The sequence below is a fragment of the Typopeltis vanoorti genome, chromosome 15 (genome assembly GCF_054136105.1).
Source record: "Typopeltis vanoorti isolate ZY-2024b chromosome 15, IOZ_Tvanoo_1.0, whole genome shotgun sequence".
NCBI lineage: Eukaryota > Metazoa > Arthropoda > Arachnida > Uropygi > Thelyphonidae > Typopeltis > Typopeltis vanoorti.
This window is the reverse complement of record NC_143563.1, coordinates 89384117-89403818: the sequence shown is the minus strand read 5'-3', so window position 1 is coordinate 89403818 and position 19702 is coordinate 89384117. Positions and strand designations below refer to the sequence as shown.

The following is a 19702-nucleotide window of genomic DNA, read 5'->3' as shown; positions in this document are numbered from 1 at the left end:
TGCTCCAATCTCTTCAATAGTGAATCAATTAATGGGGAAATAGATTTAAATGAGGAAATGGAACAATTAATAGATGACGTCGAACCAAATGGCAGGAAAAGTTCTGCCAAAGATTTTGATTGTGATGAATCCGTTAAAGAATTCAGTTTAAAGAAATTAGCAGAAGGATTGGACTTGGCAAGAAAATTATTTTATGGATTATGAACTTAATAAAAAAATTGCAGCATAGTGGTAAGCAGTCTTATTACTGACTTCTGGATGACTAAACCAGCTGAAGTATGCAGAGTTATACAAATGATGTCCAAGAGATTTCAAGTAATGATGACGTCCAGTCACTCGTAAATAAAGAACATCTACGAAATATTAGTTTTGAAGAGAGTGATGACAAAATAAAATAAAGTGCATATTAAAATATGCACTTTAATTTATTTTGCCTAAAACATTTACGTATTATGTGCAATAAAGTTTACGTACAATTTACAATTTTATGCTATGTATTTATTTCATAGTTTATGTTTTCTTAACTTACATGAATTACCTGAATTACATAAAAATATTTTTTTGTTGGATATGTCATCATTTATATAATCTTAAAAAAAAAAAAATCGGAACCTAATCCTACTTTTCCTATGTGATCCGAGTCTTGCATAACGCGATTTATATAATGCACCATTTTTGTGGAACCTAAAATCTGCATTATATGAGGGTTACCTGTATGTTGTTTTTTTTCTGTAATGTTTCTCGTAGGTGTTCATAGAAGTTTTCTATTTTTTCTTTGTCATTTGTTGAGGTGGGTGCATAGGCTACTATTATTTTTATTGTTACTGATTCATCATCCTGCCATGTACCCTCAAGGGGTGTACAGGATATGATAATACTACATGAAAAATTTACATCATTACTAACTTCCTATCTACAATTTTCCTTCAGATCAGTCTGCCACTTGTCAAGACTCCAATATTATCAGATCTTATATTTCTGTCATCTAAGGCATTTTGTACCGTATCAATCCACCTATATCTTGGTCTTCCTCTGGGTCGTTTTCCTGCCAACTTGGCAGAGAACACTTGTTTTGCCTATCTTTCCTCGTCCATTCCGTTTAAATGACCATACCACCTGAGATTAGCTCTGCTAATGCATTCCTGGATGCTGGCAATGTCAAGTTCTTTCCTAATATTCTCGTTTTTAATATGATATTGCCATTGATGCCATCTGTTCACGCCACTAATCTTTCTCAGGACTTTCATATCTGCGGTCTCTAGTCCTTGGTCAAGTGTTTTACTTCTGACCCAGCTCTCAGATCCATAAATTAAAACTGGTTTGAACACTGTCTTGTATACAGCTAATTTAGTGTTCTGACTAATTTCTCTCTTATTCCATATGAATTTATTCAATTGACTTCCTACCATACCAGTTTTGTTGATTCTGTTGTCTATTTCCATATTTAATTTATCATCATCACTAAATATAGTGCCTATGTAGGTGAAATGTTTACTTGTTCCACAGGTTCTATGTTCACAATGCAGTTGACATTTTCAACGAATCTACCTATTTTCATTGTCTTTGTCTTTTTATAGCTGACCTTCATACCATATCTATTACAACAGTTATTCAATTTAGTCAAAGAATCTTGCAGACTCGTAGCAGATTTATTGATAAGTATAACAATCGTCCACATAAAGTAAAGAGCTGACATTAACATCTCCAATTCTGGTATAATTTTTAATACCACATTCCTTCATAAGGTGATCCATATAGATAATGAATAACAGAGGGGATAATGTACATCCTTGTCTCATACCAGATTTAACATTAAACCATCTTCCTGTACTTCCATCATTACAACACCATATAACTGTAGCGTTTCAAATAGATTCTCTCTTGGCATCTTATCATATGCCTTTTCCAGATCTACAAAACTCAAATAGAGATCTTTGTTATATTCCCATGATTTCTCCACTATTTGTCATAAAGTGAAGATCTGATCCTGACAGCCTCTATTTGTCCAGAATCCAGCTTTTTCTTCACCAAGCTTTTCTTCTACTATTCTACTCAACCTTTTCTCAAGTATACTTGCATATATCTTACCAGGAATACTCAGTAGGGAAATATCGCTGTAATTCTCACATTCAGTTTTATTTCCCTTTTTATATATGGGTACTATGAGAGTCTACTCCAATCATCGGGAATTCGTCCCTCTTTCCAGGCCTTCTGAACTATGCAATGCAGCCACTGCAAGACATTTATACCACCATACTTCAGCATTTCTGGTCGAATATCATCTACTCCTGCTGCCTTTCCACATTTCAAGACTTTGATGGCTTTTTCTACTTCAAGTATGGATATGTATTCCTGACTGCATGCCCGGTCAGTGTTTTTTTACCACTGGGCTGTCATCACTGCTTGTCTCATTTAGCAATTTCTCGAAGAACTTACTCCATACTTCAAGGATATCTTTTTCTCCGGTTTTCATGTCACCTTTATCATCTCTAACTCCTTTTACAGTACTCTTTCTTCCATTTCAAAGCTTCTTCAACAACCTTCAAAATACCTTCAAAAAAGTCAGCTTGTACTAAGAGCACAAACTGACTTAATTGCCAGGAACTTTTGATATGCTTTCTTTTCCTTCACTGCCTCTTTAACTTCCTGTGTCCACCATGGAGTTCTGATTTTTCTATCCTTGCAGACAACCTCACCACCTGCCTCTCTGGCTGAATCAAGCAAGATTTTCTTCAAGGCTTGCCACTGAATCTCTAAAGTTTTTCTTCAATAATATTTGTGTATTTTAGTCTACAGTTCACATCTGAGAGCTGCTCAACTTTTATTCGCTTTAAAACTTTCTTACATGTTATTCTTTTCAATATGAAATTCAATTTTATCCTGCTCAGGACTATATAGTGATCACTTCCAATTTCAAATCCTCTGTACACTTTGGTGTCCTGCACAAGGGAGAAAACATCACCATCGACAATAACATAGTCAATGAGACTTTTCTGATTTCTTGCCTCTTCTCTTCATGTGAATTTGAGTACATTTTTATGTTGGAACATGGTGTTAGTAATAACCAGTCCATATCCTCAGCAGAAATCCAACAAATATTTGCTATTATTATTAGATTTGCTCTTTTCTCCAAATTTTCCCAATATATTTTTGTATGTCTGACAATCATCTCCTACTCTGCTATTTAGATCCCCAACAAGGACCAACTTTTCCTTTTTCATTGTGTCAGATGCTTTCTCTAAAGCATTAAACATTGGTATCCATACTCCAACTTGCTCCACATTCAACCTATTTCTAAGGAAACAAATTCATAATGTGTATAGACAGGTTTAGGTATCACAGATTATTCATAATAATGCCTCATGGTATAAATAACGCCTTCTAATAACACTCACTAATATTTCACTGGTTTGTGGCTGTGGTTGATCTTTAGGAGAATGTATGAAGGTTGCTAGTTAATGAAAGGTTTGAAAGTGGTATGGAGATCATATTTGCAAAGAACTTTGGCTATATTTTCTGATATACCTTAAACATATGGGATAATAGTTTTGTTATGATCTGTGTATTGAATGTAAGAAGGATTGGGAAGTGCATGTGGTATTTTATGCATGGGCTGTAGTTAATGGCTAAAAAGGTTGCGAAGGTCCCCAAGCTCAGTCTCAAGAGCCGTGTCATTTGAACAAATAGATCAGGCTTGGGAGAAAGTTTTTTTGGGGATGTCATGCTGTCAGGAAGGGTGGTAGTACAATTGTTTATGTAAATATCTTCTTGTATGAGTGGGTTTACTATAAATGGAGAAGGACAATGAGCCATTAGGGGAAGTCATGTCATTAGTGTATCTAGATAGAGGAGAGAACTGTTACTTTCCTTTCAATAGAGCAAACTTTTCGTTCTAATGAACAAGCATTTAAAGATAAATTATAACATCAGCAATACCTTCCTAAAAAATGGCTACAGCCAAAATACTATCAACAAAATTCTTCACAAGACTCACTTAAAAACAAAAATAAACTAGACCTACAATAAAACTTTAACCATTCCGTAGATTAAAGGGATATTAGATGAAATAAAGAGAATACTACAGAAATACAACCTTAAAGCCACGTGTACTCCTGCAAAATTAAAGAACTTACTCAACTCATCCAAGGATCCACTCTCTCCACTGACCCACTCTGTAGTATACCATATTCATTGCATCTGTAATTTGCCCTATATAGGAGAAACAGGATGCACAGTTCCTATCAGAAAAAAAAGGAACATAAATGACACATTAAATATAATAACTATGGTAAAGCTGGCCTTTCTGATCATTGCCCTGAACACTTAACACAGAATTGACTGGTAAGCACCTGTTGTTTACATCACACCAAAACATGGTATGAACGTAAATTAAGCAGGCCTGTGAAATTCTTATCAACCGCCCTAATCTTAACAATAATGATGATCTAAAAATCCCAAGAATATGGAAGACACATATTCTATCCAGTTAACCTTTCTCCCTAAGAGTTAATTATAAATATAGGACCATAGGTAATCCAGGATCTTAAATCTAATATAACAATTGTCATGTTAAATTAAGACATAATTTTTCTGTAATAAAACTATCTATATGAAAGAATGTTCTCTGATGTCTTAAATAAAATATAGCTTTGATGTAGTTATTTTATTTCATTTTATTTTCACTAGAGGTCAGGCCTGTAGAATAACTGTTGATCAAATCATTGTCTCTTTAGCATACTGTGTGAAATGTAATATAGCTTGTCTCTGTGTGTGTGTGTGTGTATGTATATATATATATATGTATACTCCAGATTATGACCCAATCAAGCTTGAAATTCTGGGAAATTAAAATAATTATTTCTAACATAGTTGTAGAGTCCATAATTTGTCTAAAATGAATGCTGATCACCATGTAACACTAAAGGAAAGAACTTCTCTTTAAGTCTTTCTCAAGTAATGGAAAATACCATTACCAGTACACCTCCACATTACCTGAAAACTTTAACTGCAAGGATGAACTATACAATTGTTGATCAACATGGAGGACCTTGATATTTATGAAGTATATGATCGTGTTGTTTCATATACAGGACTATTAAGTACTTGCTACAGTTATAAGTAATCTGCCCTCACATATTCTATCTTCTGACTTCTGCAACTGGGTTGCAGCTTTCTCTCTGGTGGTATCCCACTTATGATGGATGGATCTTTATCCTCAAACTAATGTCAGAGCTCCGCAAGTTCTTTCGTCTGCTTTCTTTCTATAATAATCAATGAATTTCTTCATATGGATGAGAATCCAATCTACAGTTTTACTGATGACATTACACTGTAATTCTCTTTCTTCTTTGACAACATCTCTTACACCACATAAATCAAAAACTTCAACAATCAAAAATCAGAATCCCAAAAACATTCTTTAATGGGATTCTGATAGCTATGTTAATTTCGATGCTAGTCAAACTTAATCCTGTTTTATTTTTACAAAAAGAGAATTTTCTTCAAGTCTTAATTTTAAGGCAAAAATCTCTAGACGAGATTTCTTTTTGTGGTAAATTTCCAATATCAGCATTATCAGCATCCAAAAAAGATGTATGTTCTTTTTTCATTCAAGCGGTTACACTTTAAAACTTCTGAATTTTGAATTACATTTATGTCATGCAATCAATCACTGATGTTGCCATATGCTGCAGCTTTAAAAAATATGGCAGTAATAGCAGAGAGAGAGAGAGAGAGAGCAGTGGCATGAACATCATTAGATGGGGTCAGCAGTTATGAGCTATAGCCATGGCGTGAAGTAAAGAAGCAGAGCTTAGAAAAATTGGCATCTTTTACAAGTGATGCCATGAAGTATTTGCACTGGGATCTTGCCTACTGGAGTAGAACTGACAATTTTGATTCAGTAGCAAGTTTTTATAAAACATGAAAATGCAATAAATAGAATTAGAGTAATATATAAAATTCTAACTTGAACATTAATCCCACAAACTGCATTACACACATGCTAGAATCAACAGTTGACCAAAATAGCAACAGAGTAGTATACCGTGGTCTGATGTAACATACTTTGTGTCTGTTAATATCAAAACACAGAGTAATTAATTTTATTTATCTACTAAAGTTATTACTTCAACAGTCATACTTTTCCTATTTTTTCTTACAAAGTAACTTTATACAGTGAATGTTATTTTAATTTAATTTAATATAATGCAACACAATATATGCACAAAATAATCAAGATGTAGTCTAAATTGGAATATAATATGCCACTTTGATATTTCCATATCTACAGAAAAAAATAACAGTTGTTCAGATCAATAAAAAAAAAATCACACACTAAAAGTTTCTTTCTAACTAAATATGAGGATGCTGATTTTAGTTACCTGATTTCTTACATCATCATCTATGCATAATAAACTATATTTTGGTTTTCTTCCCCTTTTTTTTGGCCCTGCACCAGACTTTACTTGGACCCTAGGCTGAACATTTGTCGAGGTAGGAAGGTTAACAGTAGTACAAATATTTGAGGTGTTAGAAGCTAGATCAGATTGAAATGATGGTTCAGGTTTCTTTATGCATAAATTCAATGGGGCAGGCATATTGATATCGTCTTCTTCCACAGTAGTCACAGCAGACACAATTTTTCCTGTTGATGGTATATGAGATGAAGAAAGTGAAGATGCTGAATGGGCAGGACTAGGTGCTTGTTTGCTTGAAGAATTACTTCGATTAGAACCAGTGAGTGAATTTTTTGAGGAGGTAGTTAATTTTTTTGCCTAAACAGAGAAGCAAAATATTTATAAGTGTATATTTTTACTGTTTAAACAAGATATATCATTTAAATTAATTTAAATATGACAAGTTGGCCTTTATGCTTCACAACCACAATGATCTTATCTACTCCTTGAGATTATAAGTATAAATATTTTAATAAATTGAACATGCAATGCTCAAAACCAAGATATACCTGAAAATTCATTAAAGAAATCTTGAAAATGTAACCTCACACTGTGAGACAAAAAAAGAGCATACACACATAAATGTATTTTAAAAAATAAAGTTACAAGGAGAGGTTCTACCAAAAGGCTAATTCTTGGTTTTTATTGCTAAGTTTTCATTCACCACAGATGACATGTTAATGACACCACTTTCTGAATGTAAAACCCTCCTATCCACAGAAGACTATAGCCTACAGCACAACAGTACTCTCTGAGTAGGCTTAGGGTTAGATAATCCAAAAGCTGTGCTCTAGAAACCAACATGATACTTTTTCAAGCCACTTCAGGACTCAAATATGCAGACAGTCTTACTCACAGAAGCCAATGTAAACTGTCTAGTAACTAAAGAGCTTCAACCATTGAAAACCACTCAACCTTTGAACCCACAGTGTGTTGGTTGGAGAGTATACCTGACAAGTGGGTACAGTGAATAATCTATTGCAGTGATGTTTCAAATAAACTAAACAAAATAACAGTGTTTCCATTGCTATGATTACTTATCTAAATCATTTTTTTTTTAATTTTGTTGAAAATACAACTCAAATAACCCATCAACTGCAATATATAACACAGAAAGCTGCTATTGTCATGTTGTATTAGCTGATAACCAGACGCAATGATGAAAACAAATATCCTATTATTACTGGACTGGTAATTAATTAAATATCGTGTGATGATACACGGCCGTGAGTCCCCTTTACGGGGAGGTATGGCACCATCTCAGTCCCCCCAAATTTCATTCGGGCTCGTAACCGGCATAGTTGGCAAATCAGGCCTATGGCTGGGTCAGTATTCCTGATTGTAATCCATGTGTGTTCCACAGGACCAGTTTGCCTGGTTGCAGGATGAAAAACCCCAGATAAGCTGGTGGAAAAAACCCTGCTGTCCATGTTCAAGACCGACTAATTTGGCTATGGCTGAGGGAGATCCTTAAGCTCCTTGTGCCGACGACAGGAATCGAACCTAGGACACTCCTTCCCCAGGCATATGGTTGTGAAGCGCAAAGCCACTAGGCTAACCAGGCGGACACTGGACTGGTGATCCTGCAAAACACATTTCCTGTGAATATAAGTAGCAAGTTGTGTGTGTGTGTATATATATATATATATATATATATATATCCTTCATATAGCCAACTTATATCTTTTATTATTTCAACAGTTCACTTTTTTACATTAGATTCATGGTGAATACTATTAGTGTCATTCAAGTTTTTTTACAACAATTCTAAACATGAAAGTTATAAAGTTATAGTACCTTACTATGAAAAAAAAAAAAAAACGGGGGGGGCTTATAAACGTTTAACTGGCTCACTTAAAAATATGCATTAGGTTCTCCCTTTGTGAGAATTACAACCATCCTCCTTCAAAAGCATAAAAGAATTCCATTATCAGCAAACATCTGCTTAATTTTACCTGGGTCACTTAGGGTGAAGACCTTATTAGATTCACAACAATTCATGAAATATTTACATTTTTAGAATTGGGCAGATGTTTGTTGAGTAATATTTCTGCAAAATTGGCAGCAGATTTATAATTCCTACACAGGCTGCTATGTAGTGGAGTGGAAAAGAGAGCATAATGGGTACCGAACTAAGTGCACTCTGGTTGGATTTTTTGTCTTCCCATATACAAACATTTTGGCCAAACGCCACTAGCTATTGTTGGTTTGACCTGTGCTTACAACATCCTTGAAAATTCAACAATCAGCTGATGTGTTGGTACAAGTTGGCTCAAGCACACCACTGGATAAAAGGATGTGATAATCTGGGAATGTCGCTATAAAGACCAAACACGTTTTTTCCCCCTCCCTCCAACGAAGCACTTAATGACGCTCCTAATAAGATGTACAAGTCTCACACTGCTAATGAATATCGTTTACTAAATAAAGGCAAGCATGCCACAGTGGAATTTTGAAACCACATTAGAGAGCTGAGTTATCTTTTTGGCTAAAAATACATTAAGTGAAGTAATGCATTTCCCATCACATTCTTGTATAATGATATAATGACACCAGTGGGGTATCCATAACTGTAGAATAACAAATAATACCACAGCAAAAATAAATTTATTATGTACATATTTCATCTTACGCATTGTAAGACATCATCAGTACAAGCAGCAAACAACAATAAAGATGAGATAAAGGAACAGTAGAGTGCATGCCTTATATTGGAATCCCTTTATGTATACAGTAGCGTGTTCATGATTAAAACTATTGGACTGAAAATAATTAGTTAAAAATAAAATATATATATAAGAGATTACAATTTATTTAATATGATTGAGGATAAGCCGGTGGCCTGAATGGCCAAGTGGTTAGCGCATCCACTCTCCGGCCAAAAGGCTGTGGGTTCAAATCCCGCTGTGGGCATGGATGTTTGTAATTGTGAAAATAGTAGTGGTGGTGTGCAGTAGATGGCATTGGTCTAGTTGCGGTTCGTTGGTGGATTTGAGTGGTGGAGACAGTTGTAGAGTAGGTGCCCTCCCTCAATGAGTCTTTGGACTCCCTGGAGGTGTCAAGTAATAGTAATAATGATTTCCCACACTTTTAGAATAGTGAAGCAGTCATTGGGATTCAGGATAGGTCTATGAAGTAGGGCTTCAGCACTTTCTTTGTATAATTGTTCATTTTATACATGAACAATTATACAGCAGCTTGGTGTTTTCCCATCAGATCCCGTGGTTAGTGTTTTCAATTGTATGTTGTGCCAAGCCAGATTTGTGAGGTTTGATAAGCCATATATGGCCTTGATGTTTCAGAAATACATTTATTTACAGATCTTACTGTTTGTTCATAATAAGACAAGTTGCACAAACATTGCACTTTCATCATTGGTAAAAGTTTGTCTTTTGGAGAAGGTAGCAGATTACGAATTTGGCTGATGGGTTTATAGGTAGTAAGGAGTTTTAGCAAGTATTTACATAATAATAAATTTATTTTTACTTCAGTATTAAGTGTTATTCTAGAGTTATTTGCGATCACAATTCTGTGTCACTAGCCATTTTTTTTTTTAAATACTAGTTGTCCATCCACCACTGCCCCCATTTTGTATTCGGCATTTTATTATTTGCTGATTATCTAAATAAAAGAGATAAATAAACAGATTTAACAGAAAACATGCCATTTTGTTATTTATTTTAAGAGAAAGGTGCCTTCGTAACGAAACTGGAAGAACAGCAGAATATTGTTCCCTTTGATTGGAAAATACCTGGTTCGATTCTCGTCATGAGGAGGGGAATCCTTATATGGGCTTTTTCATTTCAAGGTAAGTTAGCCGATCTCATGTGGAGGTAGCAGAGTTTTTTCCTTTTGGAAACTTGGGTTTTTCATCCTGGGTACAAACAAATCGGCCCTCAGAACAAAAAATACTGTTGTTGGTGATGATGGGGCAGGGCACTGATGGCAGAAGTAGTGTTGCAGTAGGATTAAGCAGCAGTGGAGAAGGCGAGATGTATTTAGTTAAGTAGAGTAGAATGCCCTCTGGCTGAGTCCTTGGACTCCCTGGAGGTGTCATGTAATAATAATAATAAATATCTTAGTTATTTGCCTATGCATCCAAAGGAAAATTTTTTTTTAATAAAATCTTTTTTTTTTTTTTTTAGCATGCTGTAAAATTAAGAAAATAGACGTGGAATAATAAGCCCAATATTACATAAGATAAAATGAGAGATAGCTTTCAGATATGTTTGATTTTAAACTTTGCCTTATTCTTATGGTACTGTGCAAATCTTCCTCAGATCATAATTAGCAAAAACAAAATAAATATACACCATAAAGGTTAAAATGCAGATTTCAGACATGCAAAATTAAGTGGCACAATAATAATGACAGTATAGAGCATTAAATGTTTGAATGTTATCTTCATAGATGATGGAAATAATATAATTTCATTGACAACTAATATCCTCTTTCTTAACTGATGAATATATGCTTATCATTGATAGCATTTCTTGTTTTCATTACAATGTGTCTGGTATATGCATCATTTGATTCCTGAAATAGCTTATATGACTATATATGTACGTACATTATTCATTTTCTTACTAATGGTGTTTCTGTGTATTTTTTATTTTTTGAAAACCAAAACCAAATTCTTAATAGATGTTTATTTCTTCAGTTCAGTAGATACAACTCGTACACCATATATTACAGCCACAGCACATTATTATTATTAAGAAAGATATCGAGGGAGTCAGGGAATCATCAAGGGAGGCCACATACTACATGAACCAGCAATCATACTTGTTCTTGAATTCATTCACACTGCTCACACATGCAGAACTGTTCCGTGGGTTTGCGCCGCCTGGGTGCAAACGTTTTGTGCTCCCCCTTCCATTAAAAATTAAAAGATCCTGAAGTACAATAACACGTTACATTACTGCCCCTAAATTGTGCTGCCCAGGTTCATTGCACCCTGGTACGGAACGGGCCTCTGCACACACAACATCTAACAGAAATCAATTCCAATCCTGCACCACTCTATGAGATAAAAATCTAGAACTCATCCCTTTCTTAGCAGCATTCATTCCAAGGATGCCCTCTTGTCATTTTCCCATCCTCCATAAAATGAAAAATTCCATCAACTGAAAAGTCTCTCCTTTGCAAGTCTTAACCATATCACCCTACTTTCTCCTGTTTGCTAGTGTCTGACATCTACAAATTCTCAATCTGTCTTCATAATCAATATTGCACAAACTGATATTATTTTTAGCACTCCCCATTGCACTCTCTCCATTGTATCAGAATCGCAATGGAAACCATGAGACCAGACCTGCACACAACAGTCCAAGTGAAATCTTATCAAGGCCTTGTAAAGAAGCAAAATGACATCCTTATCTTTACATGTCACAGTGTGTTTCAGCAATGCAATTATCTTTTGAATTGTATTTGCAATCTTTGCTGTATGGCCTCTAAAACTTAAACTTCTTATCTACTAACACTCCAAGATCTCTAGTCTGGTCAGTTTCTTCTAGCATTATCTCACTAATATAATACAACACTGGGTATCTAATCATGACAAAGTGCACAACTTTACATTTACTGACATCTATTTTCCCATGCCCATAATTCCAAACGTTTCAAATCATTCTGCAAATATTGCATATCAGGTGGTTTCCTGATTACCTTGCCTATCTTCGGATAATCAGCAAACAGCTGTCAAATCCTTTCCAGTGTCATGAATATGGAGACTGAATAACAATGGACCAAGGGTTGATCCCTGCAATACACCATTAATTACCTTAAATCTTGCAGTCCCACATTCCCCATATACCACTTTTTGATATCTGTCAGTCAGCCATCCTCTTGTCCAAGCCAGTATTTTATAATCCAGTCTCATATTCTCCAGTTTATACAACAGCTTTCTGTGCTGTATTCTAAATCCATAGTAAAATCTAAAAGTATCATGGTGTATCCATTCCCCTGTCTATTTCAATGGTAACATTATTATAGAATGTGAGCAAGTTGCTAAAAATAATCTTCCTTCAGTAAACCCATGCTGTTCATTGCAAAGTAGAGATTCTCTGTCAACCAATTTCTGAATGCGAGTCCTAATCAACTTTTCCAAAATCTTCACCACCACCACTCCTGAGATACTGATTGGTTATTAGTTGGATACATCTGTCTTTGTACCACTCTTGTGCAATGGGATTAGCATACTCTTTCCACTCCCTGTTTTGAGTCTCAAATTATATAGCCTGGTTAGTTCAGCTGAACACTCTTTTAGCATTCATGTTGATATTCCATCAGTCCCTATTGCTGAATTCTTATTCAGTTTGTGCAATAGCTCTAATACTTCCTTCTCATACACTTCAGTTTCTTCATCTAGTGAAGAGGTAGCAGTGAACACAATGTTGCATGCATCAGGTTGATAGCTTTTAGCAAAATGGGACTCAGTTGAACAACATCTCCTGCATCTATAACCCTCTCACCATCTGCATTCAGTAGTGTTATTCTTTCATATTCAATCTTTATTTTACTTGCAGCATATCAGTAGAATTCTTTGAAGATATCTTTAGCTTACAGAACCAGTTTCTTTTTATACTCAGACTTAGCTTTCCATCCAATTGAAACTCTTTTGGCCTACTGTTTATAATTTTCATAAAGGACATCATCTTTATGCATATGGTATTCCTTTCACATCATCCTTTTCTTACAATCTCTTGCCTGATTACACATTCATTTGACTCCCACCCTATTTATTCTTTGAACTCTCAGGAAACATTCTGATATTGCATCATTTAAGTATTTTTTAAATGCTTCCCATGCACTGTCGACATTCTTCCCATCTAGCAACCAATACCATTGCAATGAACTCAGTATACTCCTCAGTTGGTCATAATTTTTGGTTTGTAGTTCAGCATATAACCTTTCCTGAATGGAACATTCATAAACTTAGCCACTTCCCAGGTGAGTACCACACAATCACTGTAACCAAACGGAGGAAGAATAGTTAAGTCATTAAATGAAACAACCTCTGACACTATAATCAAATCTAACACTCACTGACCTCAGGTTCCTTCTATCACGTGCTGCTTTGAGAACACTGTCTCACAACAGCTCAATAAATTCAGTTTCATTCTTCTCAGGAGATTTTACTGCTATCCAATCAATGTTTGGATAATTAAAGTCCCCAATATAATTACTCTTTTTGCACCTGTCTTTATTTAGTGATGAACTTCTTCATCACCAGCAACTGATCCACCAGGTCTGTAATAACACCCCACTATGTATTTGATCTTGTTAGATTCCACTTCACACCATATGACTTCAAACTCACTGTTACAAGAAAAATGTTTATATGTAGCAGATGATAGTACTTCTGATATTTGATTTTCATTCCAATTAGTTACAAATATGGATTGTATCTGGACCATTCAAAATATTTAAAATCACTGTAAAATAAAAAAAATTTACAGCGATTATATTGCATAATTCAGAATGGTCAGATGATAAGTGCAGAGCTTTCATAATACCAATTAACATAAATGGAAATAAAAGAATGTGAGAATTATAGAGGAATTTCTCTACATAGCTTGGTGGTAAGATTTATGCAAGCAACTTGAGCACAAGTTAAAAAAATTATATGTGAGAAACTTGAAGAACACTGAGTCATTGCCACATACGGATTGTTACGATCAGATTTTAACTTTCAGACACAGCATAAAGAAATCACTGATATCTAATAAGGATCTGTATTTAGCTATGTTTCTGTTCCACAAAACAGCCATCTATTAACAATAATAAACTATTTATTAAGTTCTTATTAAAAGATATTTTACCTTAACCAGCAAGCATTTTCATAAGCACAAATGCACACATGCACAACAGCAAGAAGGCAAACAGAGTGCATTCAAAATGGCATGATTGCAGTCCTGAAGGCATCCTCCTATGGGCATGGTGAGGGATGCTGTCTCATGATGTGTAGATGAATACGGGTGCTGGTCATTATTCAAAGCAGTGCTTCATGGTATAAACAACACCAAGAGAAAAAAATATTACTCATTTATTGAACTTTCTGCGAATTATAACTGTGACAAGACCACAGCATTCAACTAAGGAGTTGGAGGGGGGAAAAAAAAAGGAAATTTTAACTAGATAACTCGTATGATATGTACGTGATGTGCTTGCTATTTCGCCTTGTGACCTAGCCTAGACACAGTGGATGCATTTTTAGTGCATTTGAACAGCTAGTATCAAATAAAGTAATAATTGTCTCTCCCCCTTTCTAGGCATGAGTGAGATATCTACCAAATAGTTAATTATTATTTTCTGTTTATAGAAAACCAACACACATACAGCAAAATTTGCACAAGCAAACACCTAGCCCAATAGCATAGCATCATCAAAACACTTATACACAAGAGCAAGGAACTATTTATTCAAATGACAAAGTGCCTCTTAAGCCCTTGAATTGAGCTTAGTTACCTGCCTTCACACTTTTTTTTAGCCAATGGCTACAACCCTTATAAAAGAGATTAAGTGCTGCATATCATTCCTGCAACAAACACACAAGATCACTGCCAAATTATCCTCACTGTTATATTCAGGGTACACTGGAAAAAATAGCTAAAGTTATCCACAACTATAATCTCCATGCCACTTTGAAACCACTCATTCAGCTGGATATCTTCATCTGTTCACCTAAGGATCAACTCTATTCTCTTGTATATCCTGGAGTGTTCCTTGTGCCTGCAGTTTAGCCTACTTTGGAGAGTGGTAATCTGTTAACATCTGCCTTGATGAACACAAATTACACTGTAATCATCTGTATGGCAAGTCGAGACTGGGACATCATGCTGTGAATATTCCTTCACAAAAGATTAAATGAAGAAACAGTTGTGCTACTTAGAAGTCATTACAGGTATGAGAGAGAAAAGTAATCTTGCCAGATTAATGAAATGGCAGATGGCACTTCAATGTTGTTTTTCTGCTATATTTCTCTTACAAAATGTTTGAGGAGATTTTGAGGAAACAGTATATATACTGTATCCAAGCAGTCAAACTCAGCACAGATAAACTTCTGTTCAGCTGTCTCACTGGAACAAGAAATTTCTGATTATGAAGAAAAAAGTTGAGAACTGAGTACAACGATTCATCAATTGCTGAGCTACATTTTACAGGGTAGTCATGAACCAATACTTGATTGAGCAAAATGAACTGAATAACCCAGAATGATCTGATCCTACCGAAGCAACAAACAACTTTTTGGGATCCAGGCTACAAGAATTTGTTGGCCAAAGGAAGGAGAACAACTTATTTAGAAAGAGAAGTGAGAAAACCGTCAGTATTTTGTTGTATACAGGATTACTTTAGTGTATGTTTAGTCACATCCCAAGAGGTATAACTACAAGAAAGAAGAGCAGTACATACTGCATTGGATGCAATAAGAAAAACATGACCACCATGTGTTATGAAATTTGAATTTGTACATTGATAACATGATAGTAAATAGAAATGGGCACACATGCCATGGAGTGTCTTGGTATTTTGTTATTTCAAAAACGTGGTAGAGAGGGACTTTTCTTTTTTTATTGCCAGTAGCACAGATACATACAACTTTTCTTCTCCCCAAAATAAGCTTTCATTCCTTCAAAAATTCCTTCAGATGTCCAGTATAAATTTCGTCAAATTCCATGAGCAATTATTGAGACCTCCATATCTTTCTTCTTTCCTTTCTGTATCATTGGCATGGTTTTGCTTTTTATTAGTGTGAATTTTTAGTAAATTGGGAACACTGTACCAAATTATTTGGTTCTCTTCAGACACCATGCAGAAACTTAAAAACAATAATTCATGCCAAAGGTTGTGCAATTCTTATATGTTCCCTATAGTCTGAAGATTGACATCATTATTGCAAGTACTCCAAATTCATGTTGCTTTTGAAGGGAATGAAAGGGCAATTTAGGTTGAAACTTTCAAGAATCCATGGAAAGTAAAATTGCATCCTTCATGATAGTTCTTATGGAGTGCCCCAGCAATTCATGGTAAAGGTGGAGTAAGGCTTTCATTTATTGGTTTTTACAATATGAATATTTTAAATAAAAAAGAATAAATAAATCCTCTAACACCAAACTTCTCCAAAGGGAGTAGGCAGCCCTGTTTTAGCACTTTTTTTTTAGCACTCTTTTGGGAAATCAAAAGTCAGCCAGCTGCCCTAGACTGTCAGTGAAAACTGCTCCCATAATTATGGATGGTTTGTAGATGCAGCGGGACGAGCAGGCAGCAGACACCTGCTCTCGTGATTATCAATCCTAACACCTCTACAGATTTCTGTAATAATGAGAGTTCTATGATCATTTGTGCAAAGATGGGTAACGCTAGGGTGACCGACAATATCAGTTTCTGATACACTGTCTGCATTAGTAAATGTCTTAGATTTTGAAAACAGTGCAGTTCTTAAGATGTTAGTCATATCCCCCCCCCATCCCCACCTCATTGCATGCACGTCAGTTTGCTAGCATGCATCTAAAGCAGTGTTTATGGTTATCATGTTTTTCATACAAATATAATTTGCCCTTTGAATTAAGCTCGGTCTGGTTGGTTAGCATATCCACTCTCCCACCAAGAGGCCATGTGTTTGAATCACATCAAGGGCATGGATGTTTGTGATTCTCCTAACAAGGCAACCTGAAAGGTGGCTTGTTAGGACATTCATTTTTTTCAGTTACAATTTGAATTGTTTCTATAACTATTTAGCAGAGTGCTGTGAGTTGCAAATCTGTGCACTAACGAATGGTTAGAAAACCAGTTAGTAAAATCTGGGAGTCTCTTATCATGATACTGCATTTCATAGTCTCATGATAAAAGACACCAGGATTTTTGGCAAAGTGGAGCAAACATTTATCCAGGTTAGGAAACTTTTCTATAGCTGCGGCAGATTTAAAATTAGCCTCTCATATTTATATTCACAACTATATCACAGAAGTTTTTTCCCTCATTGAATGCAATGGTGTTTGCCAATGGATTCAGTAGTCTTTAGTGTGCATCATCATTATCAAATTCCTGATATATTCCCTGAAGGGATATAAAGGTTACTATGACAGTACCACATGATTAAACTCATGTTATTATTAACCACCTATCCCTTGACAAATAATAAATTAATCTGTTATTTGTCAAGATTTCAATACCTGTTAGATAGTATATTTCAGTCTTCTCGGATACAGCTAACTGTATCTTGAGCTTCTTCTGGCCTTCTTCATCCACCTGCATTGCTAATCTTTTCTCTTTCATTCTATTTAATATGACTAGCTTGAACACATTCTTGAATGCTAACATTGTTAAGCTCTTCTGTAAGGTTTCAATGCCACTGATGCCATTCTGTTCACTCTCCTAATTTTTCTCAGAGCTCTGATATTTATTGTCTCTGTTCTATGATCAACTGTTTTATTTCTAACCCAGCTCCCAGATCCATCAGTTAAACCTGGTTTGAACACTGTCTTGTATACAACGAGTGTTCTCTCTTATTTCAAATAAATTTATTCACTCACCACCATACCAGCCTTGCTTATTGTATTGCCTATTTCTATATCTAAATTGCATCTTCACTAAAAATTGCAAATGAATAGCTAAATAGTTTACATGTTCCATAGGTTTTCCGTTCAGGATGTAGTTGATATTTTCCATGTTCCTGCCAACTTCCAGAAGCAAGGAATACCACAGAGGTAGGATAATCTAGGATCTTTTGAAGAACAGACAAAGACAGCTAATTTTTGGTGAGATTTGAAGGATGTTTCTATATGTTTCTTTTGAAAACCTGCAATTTTTTGTCATGTCCCAGATGTAACAAATGGCAATGAATTTTTTTTTGTGTATGTGATGTGGTTTGGGGAAGTTAGGTTCATGGAGCAAAAAGAGTTGTAGAGGGAGGGGGGGGGGGGAGACGATTGGCTAAAATAAGTGTCTTGAATACAATTGACTTCGGTGTAGAGGCAAACATGGTCCTAACAGATGGTTCCAGTTTTATTTGCACGTGTTTTAAGAACACCATCTACTGGGAGAATGTGATGGATGTACCTACCACTGCATCCTGTAGAAAGAAAAAAGATAAGGATATCCATTGCATAACTAAGTGATTAGAGTATCAAAAAAAGGACATACAATTACTGTTTACTTTTTGTATGGTAAAAAAAAAAAAAAAAGATAAGATGTTCCAAAAATGTTACTAACATATCAAATGGCCAGACGATATGTTACCATCTGACCAGTTGGAGAACATGACATGAATATAAGTAGCAAAGTATAATGAGAATTTGGATAGCAAGAAATAATCCACAGACATCTGTTTCTTCCACTAAACAAAAACATAAGTGATAACATAAGCATTTAAGTGTCCACACCAGATCTATATTTAAGTTTTCTTGATCTGAAAAGGCATATGCTTAGGGACAAAGGGGAAAAAAAAAATGTTAAAACATGTAAAGTGGACACAATATAGATCAACATATATCCTATCCTTAAGGTGAATCAGCTATCAGAATTGAAGGATTTACAAGAAGATGATGTGATGTAAAAACAGTTGTGACACAAGGATGCATATGACTTCCTTGTTATCAATCATGTTACCAAGGAAAGATGCATTAACCTCATCATATTATGTAGTTCATGTTATATTCCTAAATAAATCCAGTTTAAGACTTTCTAATAAACTGAATACCTGCCAAATATTCACATGAAAATTAGCAACAAAAAGAAAAATTACAGAATATGGAAAACAACTGCATTTTGGATGGAGAGCTTAACGAAAAGGTAAAATATTTCATTTATTTAGGCATAAATTGTAGGGAGAATGGCAAATGAAATATGGAAACAGAATAAGAAAAACTGGTATGGTGCAGAGCCAAACAACTACATTAAAATAGGATGAGAGAAAAATTAACTGAACCAGTAAACTATTAATATACTACATCTGGGAATGTGAAATGAAATAAATAAAAAAAAAAGTTGGTCTCTGAGTGTAGAAATCAGACGTGAGGGTACTGAGAAAAATTATGAGAGCAAACAGATGGCAGAAATGGTGGAATCACTTTAATAATCATATTGGAAAGGAACCTAACATTGTTAATATTCAAAAATGTAAAATGTGTGTAAGTACAGTTAATCACTTAAACAGAATAGGAGAAAAAAGGTTAAAAATAAGAGCAGGTGACTGATGCAAGGATGGTGGGGAAAGTCCCACATAATGACTATGATTTATGTTG

The 19702-nt window shown here is 35.0% G+C and overlaps 1 protein-coding gene across 1 annotated transcript in view; it reads right to left on the bottom strand.

Annotated features, from left to right (window-relative positions):
* LOC150098964 (bromodomain adjacent to zinc finger domain protein 2B-like) overlaps positions 1–19702 on the bottom strand; it is a 632705-nt gene that overhangs the window by 540645 nt on the left and 72358 nt on the right. Inside the window, exon 4 of the mRNA XM_090405782.1 lies at positions 6384–6776. Coding sequence (XP_090261908.1) covers positions 6384–6776 — 393 coding nt within the window. The remainder of the gene's footprint in view (positions 1–6383; positions 6777–19702) is intronic.